Source organism: Euleptes europaea, chromosome 4, assembly GCF_029931775.1.
Source record: "Euleptes europaea isolate rEulEur1 chromosome 4, rEulEur1.hap1, whole genome shotgun sequence".
Lineage (NCBI taxonomy): Eukaryota > Metazoa > Chordata > Lepidosauria > Squamata > Sphaerodactylidae > Euleptes > Euleptes europaea.
In genome coordinates, this window is record NC_079315.1 from 72533678 (window position 1) to 72551836 (window position 18159).

At 40.2% G+C, this 18159-nt stretch overlaps 1 protein-coding gene across 1 annotated transcript in view; it reads right to left on the minus strand.

The window, feature by feature from the left end:
* The window catches only part of MAN2A1 (mannosidase alpha class 2A member 1), an 81249-nt gene that overhangs the window by 50225 nt on the left and 12865 nt on the right, over positions 1 to 18159 (minus strand). Inside the window, exons 2-3 of the mRNA XM_056848549.1 lie at positions 7005 to 7265; positions 3504 to 3648 (exon numbers count right to left, since the gene is read on the minus strand). Of these exons, the coding sequence (XP_056704527.1) occupies positions 3504 to 3648; positions 7005 to 7265 (406 nt within the window). The remainder of the gene's footprint in view (positions 1 to 3503; positions 3649 to 7004; positions 7266 to 18159) is intronic.

The following is an 18159-nucleotide window of genomic DNA, read 5'->3' on the forward strand; positions in this document are numbered from 1 at the left end:
CGCTGTTTTCAATGGGGGCATTTTCCTTCTTTTATATTTTAAATTCCCTTTATTTTCTTTTTGGCAGCCAGGAAGCCTCTGTGGAGGTGGCATGGCTGCGCTGCTCCTGGCTGCTGCCTAACTCCCTCCCCCCTTCAGGAATAGGCTGCCTGTGACTTTCTACTGGGACCAGTTGATAGACCTGAGTGGGATCTAGAAGTCCCACAGTGCTAAACAGTGCAGCGTTCCCTCCCGTGAAACACATCTCTTCCCCCACAGGAAGCCTCCACTGTTAGCCTTTGGATCCAACCCAGGGACTTCAATAAAATCCACCCCGAAAGAGTTTTCAATATGTATACATCTTAAGTTGCATTTTAACATATCCAAAGCAAGTCTGCATTGTTAATACTAACTATGGGTGCACACTCATTTTTGACTACTGAAAAAAGTGCAACAAAAATTATCATTTGTTCTTATAACAAAAATGAATAGGGAAACAACTAATATTTGCTCATTTTCAATATTCCAACACGTGGCACACTTGTTTAAAGAGTTCAAATTCGGAAGGAACTCAGAATACTTCCAAAAAATTCTCAAGATGAAACTGACGGGGAAACCTTCCCAACCAGGCAGGCTAAAGAGATCTTGCAACACGGCATTTTTTCTCTGTTAAAAATTTTTCCAGCAGCATTACACTGGCACCTAGACAGCTTCCTTGATACTATATGAGCAGCAGCTACCCAGTTATCTTGTTTCTGCGAGCGCTACTCTCAAAGACCCCGTGTTTACAGATTCTTTCTGCTACTTTGCAAACAGCACTGCTACTGTGTGGCTGACAGTGACATGGATTTTTCTGTTTCTAAGAGTGTGTGAACCAGTGTTGCAATTTCAGGAGTGTGAAGCTCCAGTATTCTCTTTAGGGTGAATCTGTATGCTACGCATGCATTCTGCCTCTGAAGGAGAAACAGACATGACCGAACCTCCTGGACTTCCATCAGCCTAATGGTAAAGTGCACATGCAGAAATGGTTCAGATGGGGACCAGAAAGAGGAAAGGAGATTTAATTCTTCAAGCCCCATTCAGTTTCACACATCAAAACCAGCCTCCCCATACTACTGTTGGTACTTTTAAAGAAAAAAGACCCAATTTTTAAGGGGCATATCTTTCTTCTTTAAAACCACTAACCATAAAATACCCTCTTCCTTTCCTGCATGGCCCCAATCTAAATCATGGATGCATACTCAATTTACTTTTTATAGACTGATGGGGGTCTGTGAACTTCATCACATATGTTCTAGTCCTAAGTGTGTGTGTGTGTGTGTGTGTGTGTGTGTGTGTGTGTAAAGTGCCGTCAAGTCACAGCCGACTTACGGAGACCCCCTTTTGGGGGTTTTCATGGCAGGAGACTAACAGAGGTGGCTTGCCAGTGCCTTCCTCTGCACAGCAACCCTGGTATTCCTTGGTGGTCTCCCATCCAAATACTAACCAGGGCTGACCCTGCTTAGCTTCTGAGATCTGACGAGATCAGGCTAGCCTGGGCCATCCAGGTCAGGGCTAGTCCTAAGTACCCTCGTGTTACTGCCTTGTGTGCTAGGTTTTTTTGTTTTATTTTGTGCAGGACATACAAATGGTGAGCTCCTGAGAGTTATTCATACTAGTGCACACACATTAACCAACAGTTCATTTCCTTGTGACATTCACTGTAATGTATATTCACCTTAAAATGATACTAAAGTATTATCCTGGTCTTTGCTTTCCAACAAGCAAGCATTCGCACTCACTGTCTGAACAATGAATGATAAAATGAGCAAGATGCAGGGATTTGTGCGGAAGTAGGGGTGGCTCTGCCATGCCAACTGCATTCCTTTAATGCCAAATGCCTCCTCTCTGCCCCTTCCACAATGCTATCTGCCTCTTCTGTATTGCTGCAAGTCTTTGTTACACTGGTTACTGGGCAACTCTTCCTGGCAGAGCTTTTTTAAAATCCACTTAATATTCTCTCATGGGAATCTTCTCTCTGAGACAACTGGGCATTTTGATTGGAAGAGACTAGATAACCAGAAAGGCACATCCAGAATCATATCCCCCCCCTTTTCTGGATATATAGCCCCTTCCCTGTGTATGTACTGGTACTGCTATGTGATCTGCCTTAAAAGGTTTGAATGTTTAAAAGGGTTTCTCCCCCCTGTGTGATGCCTACCTGCCTTCTATAGTTGCCAAATGTCTGCCTCAGCAAGAAAAAAAAGATTAATTGCCTCAGGGTCTCTTTATCCTATCTAAAATTTGTTAGGGAGGATCCTTTGGGTTAGGAGTACAAACCCAAAAAGTATAACCAGAAATGGACAGAAAACAAAGAATTTACAACCTAACTGTATGTATTTCCTCACTGAAATGAATGGGAAGCAAGAAATGAATGAATACAATACCAAAACATTGATAACATTTTTGTAAATAAAAACAAAAAAAAAAGTACACTCCTGAGAACAGCATGTTGCATGGTGTGGAGCCACCAGATGTTGCAACACTTTTTTAAAAGATTGTTTTATTTTTTAAGAATATAAAACATAGAACAAAAGCAAAGTAAAAAAGCCATATAATTACTAGTTACAATTAAGTCAATTACACCAAAAGAGAAACTCATAAGAGAATGTATAACAATAATGTAATGAACACTATATAATAAAAGACAGCAGCAATATATAATACATTAATAATGACCATTTTACAATAATGATCCTAATATTTTTAGCCTGGATCATAAGATACTTTGTTTAATATTAATACTGTGTTTTTACAAAGTACCAAAGTTTTAAAATGGATTATGAAGTAAATTAGATAAAATACATGCATTGTTAATTATTGATTTATATTTCTATTAATATTGTCCAAACATTAAAAATTAAGTTTTAAATATATCAAGAGGATTTTTCATAAATCATAGATACTGTACCAACAATCTTCTTTTCTAGTCCCTGTTTTTAGGGATAATATAAATAGTAAGCTTTCCATTTGTCTTGACATTCTTTAATTGGTCTTTTAGTCACATAATTTGTCAATTTTGCCATTACCGTGTATTCAGCAAGTTTGCTCTCCCAGTCCTCGCTACATGGGCACTCCTCTGCTTTCCATTTTGCTGCCACTGTTACTCTGGCCACCATATTCCTGTATCTGGACAGTTCTTCCAAAATTTTTGGAATATTTTTGGGTAAAATACCCAATAGTATACCCTTAGCTTCCATAGAAAATTTAATTTTAAATTTTTTCTGTATTTCAGCATGTATTGAAGTCAAGTAGTGTGGACTTAATAGTGAGGCCCATGTAGACTGCTAAGCTTTCTTAAGGAGTGAGACAGACAGATTCCCAAATATTAAAGTAGCTATTTAATATAATAAATGTTATGATTATCGCACAAAGAATGAATACACTAGGAATTAAAGATAGAACTTAATACCTGAAGCAGACCCCTACTTTCTGAAACAATAAGTGACAGGAAATTTTCAAATCCCTTTGAAAGTGTATTTTACCTGGATCATTATGTGAGTGGGGCAAAACAAAAACTTGAAGAGGTTCATTGTCCCATTCATGTTCATCATAGGTAATGTCAAATCCTTGTTTCCAAACTCCACCATCTCGATTATCAAAAGGAAGAATATCATAGACTTCTGGTATCTAAAATGGACAGAGGAAACAGGCAACAAGAGATCACAAAATAGATGAAGTACAGGGTTCTATACCTTCTAAATAAGTAAGGTAGTGGTCACAGATGTAATAAAATACTGGATTTACGCTGGCATAATTGTTAAATGACAAGCCAAAGCCTCACAGACAAGTTTCAATGTTCAAAAACCTGTATATAATATTTGTTGAGGTTATTCAGGTTCAAAATGAAACTGGCACATGTTGCTTACATATTAAGCTTACATATTAACCACTGTACAGCTCTACCTTAAGCACACATAAGCAAGCATTCAGGATCTGGAGAGGGAGCAACAGTACACACCCAAATGTGATTCATTCACCTTTTCAAAACTGTAATGGTGTAGCGAGGTGTAGTGGTTGAGAACGGTGGACTCTAATCTGGAGAACAAGGTTTGATTCCCCACTCCTCCACATGAAGCCTGCTGGGTGACCTTGGGCCAGTCACAGTTCTCTCAGAACTCTCGCAGCCCCACCTACCTCACAAGGTGACTGTTGGGGGGGGGCGATTGTAAGCCCCTTTAAGACTCCTTACGGTCGAGAAAAAGCAGAGTATAAACATCATCTCTTCTTCTATATGGCTGTTACTGATTAAGCTAGCAGGATACAAGAATCCAAACTAGGGTTGCCAGCCTACAGGTAAGGGCTGGAGATCTGAGAATTACAACTGCTCTGCAGATGAGATATGAGTTCCCCTGGAAAAAATGACTGCTTCGGAGGTTGGACTCTGTAACATTATACCCTGTGGAGTTCCTTCCCCTGCCTAAACCCTACCCTTCCCAGGCTTCACGCCCAAATCTCCAAGTATTTCCCAAGCAGGAGTTGGTAATCCACAGCACAGCAGACAAAAGGGCATAGGCATGTAAGACTTGAAGAAGCTAGGACCTAACAAAACAGATGACAGGAGCTTGTGAGGGCAGCAGTTCTAAGAGGGAAGGGCATTTGTCTAGACAAATCTGTCTGGCCTAAGACAGAAGTCCATTGGCATCGCAACAACTATCAACATTTATTTCAATATAAGCTTTCATGAGTCACAGCCCACTTCATCAGATAGATGCAGGAAGGAAAACTATACTGGGAGATCTTAAGGGGAAGTTCGGGGGGGGGGGAACTTGATGTGAATTACACCATGAATCTTTTGAGTGTAAATCTCAATATAAGGGCAAAAGGAAGCAGTTGACATAACAAGATTAGTCATGGGTCTCATCATAAATCAACAGAATTAGCAGTTACACACACTGGATGGTGAGGGAGGATAGAGATTTGAATAGTTTAAGTGAAAATTAATATTGGTTCCCAGTTACAGACTGAGAAAACATGTTAAGAATAGCCAATTAAAGTTTCTAAAAAGTGGATCCTATACAGATAATAGAGATTGTACGGTCTGAGGAAATCCAGGTTTTTCATTAAGCCAGGATGGTATATAGGCCTTTTATGCATGGCTGTTTCCCTAGCAGTCACTCTTCCGATGACTTCGGGTCTTTGTTTTGATTATGCATGCCATTTATGACTGTCAGAGGTCACCTCACTCTACCGCATTTTGCCCGTATTTTCAGGGACCTGTTTTGCCTCAAATTTGAAAAGGTGGGCAAAACGTGGGAGAGAAAGGTGACCTCTGACAGTCGGAAATGGCATGCATAATCAAGACAAAGACCCGAAGTCATCGGAAGGGTGACCACAAGGGAAATAGCCATGCATAAAAGACCATGTCATCCCAGCCTGGGATGGTGTACCTGATTCTATTAGGTCCCATATGGCCCAAGTATGTATGGGGACAAAGTAGGCATCTAGGTCTGCTGCAGGCTTTGGTTCAGGTGAGCCATGGTTGTTGGCAAGAAACTGTTTTAAGTTGTGGGGGCTGACTATAAGCAAGAGAAGGCCTGCCACCCAAATCCTGAGAAAGAATCACATTATTTGGTTCTTGTAGGTTATCCGGGCTGTGTAACCGTGGTCTTGGAATTTTCTTTCCTGACGTTTCGCCAGCAACTGTGGCAGGCTACTCTGAAGATGCCTGCCACAGTTGCTGGCGAAACGTCAGGAAAGAAAATTCCAAGACCACGGTTACACAGCCCGGATAACCTACAAGAACCAATGAACTCTGACCGTGAAAGCCTTCGACAATAATCACATTCTTATTCCAGAGAAGCTTTAGGTCGTTGATGATGTGGTGATGAAGTCATGAGCTGTAGATTACAACCAGTGGTGTTTTGTTATTGCCTCCTTTGGGTCTGTTGTGTGGCAATCTGGCTCTGGGTACCAGTCTGGCTGGTGTTAATTCATGCCAAACCTTGGCTGCTCCCTCTCCTCCATCCTTCACCATAAGATCTCCCAGCATGATTCTCCTTCACATCTCTATTGGGCCAAGTGGGCTGTGACTCACAAAAGCTCATATCGAAATAAATGTTAGTCTTAAAGGTGCCACTGGGCTTTTATTTTTCCACAACAGACTAACACTGCTTTGCAAACAAAAGAGGGAAGGTCAGTGGAAGGTGTCAAATAGGCAGGAAAACAGAGGATGAGTGAGTAGACAGGATAAATACACGTGGCTGAAAAAGCTAATGAAGGATGACATTCACATACTGATTTGTAATAACTAACCATGTAATGATTGGAAACAACCAGCCAAATATTTGGCTGCAGGCAGCTAGCAGTGCTATATTTAAACATTCCTCAAAAGCAAGGCATCTGGCTCCACAGCATACCTAAGCAGCTGTCTAGTTCAACATTTTGATTTAGATCTCTTATTATTTAGACTAACATTTTAAGTATACACGCTTAGATTAACATAGATGTTAGATCTGCAGATTGACATTTTTGTTATTAATGAGATCTCCATCTTTTTTTAAAAATCAATGTTTTATTACATTGTTAGAAAAATATTCATCTACAGAAATAGCCATTTTGAGCTATAAAACTCTCAGTAAATAACCATATGTCACACACAGTAACCAGATGTGACATCTAATTTATTGGAGGTGCCTGATACATGAACCAGTTATGCATTCTTAGTCTACATTGAACACAAGGAACCAAACTAAAAGATCTTTTTTAAAACAAAGAAATGCACTGCACTACACTCCAGGCTGCAATGTGCATGCTATTCCATCTAGTATATTTGCATAAACATCTCATCACCTTTCCTTGGAAGACCTACTTGCTTACAAGTATGTTTGATTAGCCTTGTTACATGAACATGCAAATCAACCAATTCAAGTAGTTTGGAAATCCCAGTGTTAGACACAATTTACATGAGTTATCAAGAGAAGTTCTGTATTTCTTGGAAAGACGACAGATATGACAAAGAAGTAGTAAACATTTACAAGTCTTACCTGTACATCTGAAGTGTGGCTTCCACTTAATAAAGCAAATTGGCAATCTTCAGGATCTACTGAGAGGTACATGGAGGCTAGAGGTGATAGCTCTGAGAAATTTCCTTGACTGAAGTTTATAACTCCTGGGGTACGTTGTCCATCCTTGACAGATTCACTCAGATTAATCACTGAATCTCTTATATTTGAAATAATTTCATTATTTTCTGCTAGTAAGCGCTCCAAGTGGTCTATTTTCTCTTGCAGTATTGAAAGCTGACCCTGTTGAGATGTGCATCATTAGTTCACATTCAATCTACTCTGAATACATACATGCAAGCCACTTACTTAAAGTATTTACATTCCATTGTTCTATAAAATATGTATCTGGGAAGGGTTACAATATAAAATGCATTCCAACCCAGAGGTCTGAAGCAGTTCATTGAAAAAGCCTTTATCAATATGTAAAAGAGAGAAGAAACATAAAGCACTGTTCATAAATATTTACAAATGGCAAATCTCCCCCCCCCCCGGGTGGGGAGTTGAAATAGAATTAATGCACATTTATTTTCTATAATTTACACTTATGCAGAACCTCAACAATAAAAACAGAAGAAAAGCACACTGTATGAACCTGTTGCAAAATAGATTAAAAACAAGGATTTTCAATGTTATGTTTTCAATGATTGGCCAACAGTTGTATATTTTTAACTGCATGCTGACCTAGGAACTTGTTTCACTATTAAAAGCGAGCCCTATTTAAAGTTCTATTGTTCGGATAACTCACTGTACAAGCCCTAGAGTACATCACTAACATGAAAAGTACTTCATATTAGAAAATGTTACATTTTGAAATAGAAGCTCAAACTAAGAAATTAGTAGCCTTTCATAAATCTGTCCTCAAAGTTTGCATAACTACTACAGAATTTTGGTCTAGGTACATACTTCATTTAAAATGTGTATGTGTTAAGTCACACAACTAGAGAAAGAAGGAGAACCAAAGGATAACTCCAGCTGGCTAGGGCTCACCCACAGCAACAGTGTTCTACTCAACCAACACACTTTTCTTTCCTGGTTTAGTGAGCGCATTCTACATTTCTTCTTGTAAGTTTCTGCTTTTGTTATAAACAGGTGCTGTAGTTTCCAGGCATTTAGAAGGCAGTATTTTGTACCTAGAAAAGTAGCACTTCTCTACCTACTTTATATTCTTCCTTTTCATGACTGCAGTATCAAATATAGTTGTGTAAGTAGTCAGAAGGATAATATTACTATCAAAACGGTGGCAGAGCAGCTTTTAAACTAATCCCAGGGGGGAAACCAGCAGGAGCTGGGGAGCTTTCAGTTTGGGACAAAGCAGGCCAAAGGGACGATTGTGTAAACATTCAGGGTAATATTGATAAGTAAATTTATTTGTATATGGCCATAGGCCTTTACAAAACATCATCAACAAATATAACGCATTATAATGTAGATAAACCTAGTAAAAGAATAAAATCTATAAAAAGAATTTATAATACTACAAACAACCTTATAACAATAAATATTAATAAAACAATACGTTCGTCATCCACAAATAAAACCATTTTTGGAAATCTGCTCTTGAAGTATCAGCTTTGGTCCTTATTGTCCTTGCTGCCAAGTCATACAATGATGTTCTATGGGATATATACTCATCAGAATTTTACCTGTTTTATCTGGCATACTAGCAGCAAATAAAATTTATTTATTTACTCATCAGAATCTGATAGCAAGAATATTACTTTCTCCTTCTCAGAATGGAAATTTACACCAGATAATATTCCATCAAGAAACTTAGTCCTAGGCTGCATGTAACGTGGGCAATCAAGTATGTAATAAGGTAAATCCTCCCGCACTCACATGTAACAGATATATAGTCATTGGTCCTTAGGAATTTGTTTATACTGGCCGGACAAAATGGCCTTTGGCGTTGTTTCAAAGCATAAAGATGTAAAAGCTGCTCTGAGGTTATGGATAACATTGACAGGAGCATAGCAGAACCTGGGATTGAGGGTAGGACAGCGAAGGACGACCATGTGTTGCGACAAAGGGGCTGAGGGAGGTGAGGGTTGCTGGAGAGGGAAACACGTTATAGGTGTCTATGTGCCAATGCTAGAAGTCTCCGAGCCAAGATGGGGGACCTAGAGTGCTTGGTGCTCAATGACAATTTAGGCATGGTGGGTTATCTCAGGAACAAGGTGGAATTGGGGAAATCTATGGGATACAGTCATCCCTGGGTATAAACTCTATAAGGCAGGACAGGAAGGGACAGCTTGCAGGGGGTGTTGCATTGTACATCAAAGAGGGCACAGAATCAAGTAAGTTAGAAAACAAGAGGAATTAATTCCCCAAAAGAAGCAATATGAGTGGAAGTACTGCCCCCTAAGGGTTACTTAAAAATGGGGGTGTACTATTGCCCCCCCCCCGGATTAAACCATTGAGGATGATCTTGAGATGGAGAAGGAAATAAGGGAGGTGACTATAGCAGATAATGTTATGATACTGGGAGACTTCAACTACCCTAGCATTGACTGGGTACACATGTGCTAGAGTCATGCTGTAGAAATGAGATTCCTAGACATCATAAATGTCAGTGCACTAGAACAATTGATCACAGAGCCAACCAGAGGGGTAGTTATCTTTATTTATTTATTGGATTTTTATCCTGTCCTTGTCTTCAACAGGGCTCAGGGCTGCTACCAACATACAAATACAATAAAACCATAAAATATGCATTCCAATAAACATTTGATGACCAAAACACTGAGCAATTCTAAAAACAACAATAGTTAAAAATTCCAAAGATGGTGCTTGTCACTAGAGTGTAGCCACCGCCGCATAGCATAACAAGGCAGTCACCTCCCCCCCTGTAAAAAGTTGGTAACCAACAATAAAAGAAGAAAGGGGGTAGGGAGGCCAGCACTGATGGAAACCATGGCCATCCTCAACTATAGGCCTGGTGGAATATCTCCATTTTGTGGAACTCTTTAAGGTCCTGAAGGGCCCTGGTCTTATCCGAAAGGGAGTTTCACCAGGCCAGGCCATAGTTGAAGACAGCCAGACACTCTTTGGGCCAGGGATCACCAGCAAATTGTTATTAGAGGAGCATAATGCTCTCTGGGGAGCGTACCAGGAGGCAGTCCCGCAGATACGAAGGTCCCAGACTGTCCCAGGCTTTAAAGGTCAAAACCAGCACCTTGAAACTGATCCTATGTTCCACCTGGAGCCAGTGCAGTTGACATAGCACTGGCCGGATAGGAGCTCTCAGCAGGGTCCCCGTGAGGACCCTCGCTGTGGCATTTTGTACCAACTGGAGCCTCTGGATCAGTTTTGAGAAGACTGCGTTACAGTAGATCGAGTTACAGTAGATTGAGTTACAGTAATCCAGCCTAGAGGTGACTGTCGCATGGATCACCATGGCTAGGTAAGGGCAGGAGAGGTAAGGACTTGGACTTGGTTGTGAGCAGGGCTGAAGACCTGGTGAGAGATATGGAGGCTGTTGTACCAACTGGGAACAGCGACCACAATGTTATTATGTTCAGCATTCATATCCATGGAAAGTTCCCCCTAAAGTCCTAAACTGAAACATTTCATTTCAAAAGAGGAAACTTTACAAAAATGAGGAGAATAGTTAAAAGGAAGTTGAAAGGGAAATATGAGAATCAAATCCCTTGAGGATGCTTGGAAGCTATTTAAGTAAGCTGTAAAAAGTAGAGAGGCTTCTTTTAAAAAGTAGAAGATCTGGCTCAATTAATTGAGCAGAAGGGACCACAGGCTCTAGCAGAAGAAGTGTAAGTCAATAATTAGATATGCAAAAAGAGAATTTGAGAAGCAGGTTGCTAAAAGCATCAAGGCAAATAATAAACATTTCTTTAAATACATCTGGAGCATGAAACCAGCCACAGAAGCTGTGGGGCCTTTTGATGACAAAAAAAAATAAAGGTATTGCTAAAGGAGAGATGGCAGAGAAGCTCAACGTATTTTTTGCTTCTGTGTTCACTGCGAAAAGTGTCAGGCATGTATTCAGACCTTACTATTTTCAGGAAGGAAGTCTGAAGAACTAAGCCAATTTGAAGTGATGAAACATGAAGTTCTAGACTTACTGGGGAAATTAAAAATGGATAAGTCTCCAGGTTCTGATGACATACACCTGAGAGTTCTCAGGGAACACACATTTGAGATTTTTGATCTACTAACCTATCACTAAATTCAGCCACTGTCCCAGAAGACAGTGCAAAAAAAAAATTATTCAGTAAATTTCAGGTTTGGGTTTATTGGACCCAATTTTTTTTTGGTAAACCTGGAATAAGCCGAATACCCATACCAGTAAAATTTGGTATTTGGCTTATTCTGGGTTTACCAAAAATTCAGAACAATTATAGTCTATGGGGATATTTTTGAAGCTCCTGTGGGGGCAATTTTGGAGGTAGAGTCCCCAAATTTGCAGCGTGGCTGCAAGGGACTCTCCTTAGATGGTCACCAAAGTTTGGTGAACTTTGGGACAGGGGGTCCAATTTTATGGACCCACAAAGGGGTCTCCCCCATCCTCCAGGCATTTTCGAGCCGAGCTGTCCATCAGTTTTCAGGTTCAGAAGAACTGATTGCCAGGCTGGCACCTCAAAGACTGGGGGCTGTGTTCATATCTAGGGTGCGTAGCATGATGTCCATGCAAATTAGCTTCCAAACAGAAGAAAAAGGCTTAAATGCAAGACAAATAAGGCACAGAAAACATTTCGTTTGGTGGCAAACGACATCTTGTGAACAGTCTTATATTATATTGTTGAAGGCTTTCATGATCAGAGTTCATTGGTTCTTGTAGGTTATCTGGGCTGTGTAACTGTGGTCTTGGTATTTTCTTTCCTGACGTTTCGCCAGCAGCTGTGGCAGGCATCTTCAGAGGAGTAACACTGAAGGACAGTGTCTCTCAGTGTCAAGTGTGTAGGAAGAGTAATATATAGTCAGAAGGGGGTTGGGTTTGAGCTGAGTCATTGTCCTGCAAAGTATTAAACTTCCATCCTAGCCAAGGGAGGAAACTTTGCAGTCACTCCCACCCTAATTCCGGTGGAAGACATCATTGCAAATGTAGAAGCTGCCATTCGTAATCTACCTGAAGATGCTGAGGAAATAAGAGGAGAGACAGCAAGAATTCTACGAAAAGCAAAGCCCCCTGCTAGCAATATAACACGCAAGGAGAGAAACACCATCAAGACACTCAATGCAGATCCAGAAATCATTATTCTACCAGCTGACAAAGGCAATGCCACAGTGATCATGAAAACAGAAGAATACAAAAAGAAGATTGAGGAACTTCTGGACCCTGCCACATACAAACAACTAAAACGGGATCCAACCTGCAAAATTACTACGAAAACTAGCATACTGATCAAGAATTCCACTCTTTAGACACACACAGAAAACTATGCAAGACAGAAGCACAACCACCACGATTATATGGACTTCCTAAAATTCATAAGGATTCCATCCCACTCCGACCCATCGTGAGCTCCATTGGTTCCCCAACATATGAATTAGCTAGATATTTGACCACCCTCCTACAGGACCACATTGGAAAAACCAGCTCTTACATCAAAGATTCAACCCATTTCATCAACAAAATCAGTCCGTTGAGACTCAATCCACAGGATATATTAGCCAGTTTTGATGTTGTATCCCTCTTTACCAAGGTTCCAGTAAAAGACACAATCTCATTGATTAACCAGATTTTTCTGGAAGATATAACAGCCTTATTTCACCTTTGTTTGACAACAAGTTATTTTCTATGGGATAAAGAATTTAATGAACAGATTGATGGAGTAGCTATGGGAAGTCCTCTCAGTCCAGTAATAGCAAACTTTTACATGGAATATTTTGAAAAGACAGCATTAGAATCGGCACCTTACAAACCTACAGTCTGGTTCAGGTTCGTGGATGATACATTTACTATTTGGAGCCATGGTGAAGAAAAATTAATGGACTTTCTAAAACATCTCAATAATTTCCATCCAAACATTCCGTTTACCATGGAAAAGGAAATTGAGGGTAAACTCCCATTTCTTGATACCCTTGTCAGCCGTAAAACAAACTTTCAGTTAGGTCACAAGGTCTACCGGAAACCAACTCACACAGATCGCTACTTACACAAAAACTCCAACCACCACCCCCGACAGAAAAGAGGAATAATCAAAACATTAATGGACCGTGCAAGACGGATCTGTGAACCACAGTTTCTCAAGGAAGAAATTAATCATCTAAATCACACACTGCTAGCAAACGGCTCTTCCAGAAATGAAATCAGAAGGACCATTAAACCAAACAAAAATCAGAAAACTCAGGAAAAACAGTCTCCCATAGGAAAGGTATTCTTGCCATTTATTAAAGGAGTCACTGATAGGATGGAAAAACATAACTTACAAACAGTGTTTAAACCCACCAAGAAAATACAACAGATGCTACGATCAGCAAAAGACAAAAGAGACCCCCTCACCTCTGCAGGAATATATCATATACCTTGCAGTTGTGGACAAGTTTCCATCGGGACCACACAACACAGCATACAAATAAGGATAAAAGAACATGAAAGATACTGAAGACTTGGCCAACCTGAGAAATCAGCAGTGGCTGAACATGGACTGACCCAAACAGGACACAGGGTCTTATTCCAAGACACTGAAAGACTGGACAATTCTACCAACTATTTTGTCAGATTGCACAGAGAAGCCATTGAAATTCATAAACATCAGCACAACTTTAACAGAAAAGAAGAGAGTTTAAGAATGAATAAGGCTTGGCTTCCTGTCCTGAAAACCTCCAGACTAGCAAAGACTACAGTCCACAATAGCCATGCGGATTAGCCTTGGATTCCAAATGTTAACAGATAACTTCAGGATACAATGGTTCCACATTAACATACCACACCCTCATTAGCACATTATCTTGATTCTTACAGGACAATGATTTGCACATTACCTTTAATACTTTGCAGGACAATGACTCAGCTCAAACCCAACCCCCTTCTGACTATATATTACTCTTCCTACACACTTGACACTGAGAGACACTGTCCTTCAGTGTTACTCCTCTGAAGATGCCTGCCACAGCTGCTGGCGAAACGTCAGGAAAGAAAATACCAAGACCACAGTTACACAGCCCAGATAACCTACAACAACCAGTCTTATATTATGGTCATCAAAATCTGATTTCAAGAGATGGTCATGGTGCGGGGAAACAAAGCCTCTACTTGGGGCGACCTTCAGTTTCAGAGCATATTTTCATGCGGATGGGGGGGGTGATATCAGGGAGAGCCGAAGTCTCAACTACAGGGGCTGTCTGAAGGAAAGTGCTCATCCATGTGGCTGAGAAGTCTCCTTCAGAAGCCTGGTGGTAGCAGCAGTCAAAGCTGGCACTTTTTAGTTGGAGGGTATATCCCTCTGGATGAAACTGGGTGAGCCCTGTCTTTTAAAAAACCCTTATGCTTGATCCAGATTAATCCACTGAATGGTGATGAATGGATGGATGTGTGGTTGGATGTTGGTCAGACCAAGTCTTCTGTTGGGTGATAATATATACATGGAAAGTTGGTCAGACCAAGTTGGCTCTGATTACATGACCCCTACCTCAAACAGGCTCCAACTATGGGGACCTAACAAAACCAGTCAAAAAAAGAAAGAAAAAGGGGAGATGTGCCTCTGAGCAAAGGCGAATAGAGACACTGTCCTTCAGTGTTACTCCTCTGAAGATGCCTGCCACAGCTGCTGGCGAAACGTCGGGAAAGAAAATACCAAGACCACGGTTACACAGCCCAGATAACCTACAAGAACCAACAGACAAATAATTACTCAGCTTTTTCGGGAACTTCTTATTTGGCTTCGGGCAGACCCCCAGGTTTTGGTGTTCAGTAAATCAGAAACCTGAAAATTACCAAAACAGCTAATTTTGGGTTTATTTTTGGTTCAAGTTTATTGCACAGCCCTAGACTCGAGGGTAGGAAATGTTTTCCATAGGGGAACCAAGAAATTACAGGCCAGTTATTCTAATGTCTGTCCCTGGCAAATCAGTAGAAGCTGTAATCAAAGATAGAATTATTAGGCACACTGAGGAACAAACCCTGGTGAGGGAAAAACAGCCAGAGCCCTACGCCTCTTACAGACTGCCTTCTGTTTGTACCATCACAATAATTAAATTCAACCATTGGACTGAAGCATCTTCATCAACTTCAAACACTAAGGACACATAGAGAGATGTTCTTGTTGGCTGCCCCACAATGCTGGAATGCCCCTCTTACAAAAGTCCACCAAAGCAGGCATAGAAATATTTTGTTAGCATGTATTTTTGTGTTACTCACCCTAAAATCTTCTGTAGGGATGGGATAGTAACTGAGTAAGTACCTCCATTGTGGCATGTAACACCTTTTATCAGCATTAGCTGATATGCCAGTTATAGCTATTCCTCAAAAAGTATACTTGGCAACAGTGATCCATAGGTTACGGTAATGGATTTCATGTGGGGTTGCCTTGCAAGGCTGTCCAGAAATGTTAACTGGTTCAAAATGCAGCAGCTATTGTGGAGGGCATGATACAAGGATTGTATCACTCTGGTCCAGAAAGACCCTTCACAGTTTGCTCATCTGCTCCTGGGCATGATTCTTACCTAAAATGCTGGTTCTTACCTAAATGTCTTGGGGCATTTGAATGATCTCCGCCTCCCCTCACACTGTCCAACCTCTTCCCATGCCCTGATCTCTGTGACTTCACCTACAGAGATGAGGCAGGAGACAACCAGAGACAGAGCTTTTTCAGTGATGGTGCCTAACCACTGGAGTGCCCTTCCATGGCACCTACTTTACAGTATTTTAGGTACCAGACCAAAACATTCCTCTCTACCCAGGATTTTTACTCAAAAGTGTCCATTGCTTTTAGTTCCAGTTTGTATGAAGTGCTTCTAAACTGGGGTCTGTTTATGGATATTTTAGACTTCCTGTTTTCATGCCCCTAGCTTATACTTGGCTTATTAATTACATTTTAATGTTGATAATTTTAATGTTTTCAAGATTTTATTGTTTTACACTTTGTGGGCTGCCTCAAGCAAGTTTCAGGAGAGGCAGCATAGAAATTTCCCAAATAAATAAATATTGCAGTCCTGACAGTGACACTTCTGACACAGATGGTTTTTGGCTGATAATGTCTACAAACTCCAACTGCTCACTGTTCAAACCTGCCAGACATTCTTGTTCAGCTTATAAAGTATTGCATAAAGGGAATTCTACGACTAGGGCTTTATCCGTCACAGAACTATTGTGCTCTCGCAACCCTAAAGAGACAACGAAGAAATGGAATTTTATATATTGATTTGAATTAACCAGCTAGTTCTTGGAAGCATGCTCTCAGTTAAGCCAGAGACAAGTGAGGCTCAAATTATTAACATTATTATATAAAATAAGTTTTCTTTCCTCTCCCTCAAACCAAAACTATTGATTCAGTCACGCATGTAGTCATTTGCCTACTCACTACTGGAGAAGAATATCCTCAGGCCAAAGGCAGACTGAAACTGTTAATCATTTCCTAATGTACCTAAAGATGTTACTACTACAGCCCCAAGGCTTAAAAAATACAAGTTTAACATACAGGGTAAGGAACACAGCATATTTAAACACCAGATCTCTTTGAGAGTTATGTTCTAGGGATAAACAGCAACAGTCCAAAGACCATTCCCAATCTCTCTGCCCATAGACAGGTGGAAGTAATATCTGAACAACTTCTTAGGAATTCTAACAAACAGTTTGAGGAGGGAGGAGCTGTGGTCTCTACCATCTCCAACTGAAAAGATTTCAGGACCTCTGCCTGAGATGTTGAAGAGCAACTACTAGTCACAACAGACTGCTTGCACAGGTATCACTTCTCTGTTTCGAATAGTTAGTTTTTGGATTTTGTTTTTTGTAGAAAAATCCCCCCTTTCTGTATATGGCCCCATTCCACAGATTTTTTTATCTGTACGTGTCCTTGTCCACAATTATATATGTAGCTAAGGGCCAATATTGATAATTTCACATTCCTTCTTTGCTTTTCAACAAAACTAGTTTCAACTGAGCTTTTCCCCACTGATTATGCATATGAATTCAATTTACATATAGGTTATACAGATGCACAAACTGCTAAATGCTGACTTCACAAACTGAAGTACTAGATTAATCAAATTATTGCTACATTGCTATACTAATTTACATACCACATCTACTCTCCCTATAATTCTAAAGGTAGAAACTTAGAATACCATTCTACTACTGAAGAACAAAAGGTTGAAGGATAATGACTTGCTCAAGGCGAGAGGAATCCAGGATGATAAAAATGGGATAAGATTATATTGAGTAGGTAAAGGAACAGCCACCCATCTTGTTAATCTACTCAACAGCCTACAGGCTCCCCTTCAGAAGTCTTCCATCTCATGTTAGTATTTTGCTAATGGGATCCTGTAGTGCAGCAGTCTGCTGTAAATGGTTTCCAACCTTCCTTTTGTATTGTTTGATACACAATTGTAATACTTTGTTTAGCATACTCCAAAAAGTAGTCTAATAAAATGCAATGTTCATAACGCAAACATGCACTTTACAAGACATGCACTTGATGACTGGACCACTCATTCCACCTTACAGTTTTGAGGGAAAAGGCTGAAAAGGGATTATGAAGAATGAACATTTCAAAGGGAAATGTGGCTATTCTGACTGCATTGAGAAAAGTGAAATTTTGGAAAGACAAAGAATTGAAGCGTAGTTCAATGCCCCCTGGTGGTACGTTAACCAAATGTCTGAGGCCAAAAATCTATACAATTTATTGGGAAGCTTAGACAACAGTCTATTCTTAGTGCCCTATTTTTTTTAATCTGTAAATAAAAGGAAAAAACTTCCACTTAAAGAGGGCAAATCATGGGTATTTCACCTCTAATGTGTCTGGAATAGTTCAAAGAAACTAACAGCATTAGAGCTTTGCAATCCTAGGGCTGCTTTCCTGCAAGCACACTGTGAGGACCCACCACGCAGCTCATGGAAAGCCACTGGCAATTACAATCAACTAAAAGAGCCACATGACTCCTTTTTATCCTGTGCAATGCTCCAAACATATTTAACAATATAATTATTAATATTAGATATGCCTATAACCTTTATAAT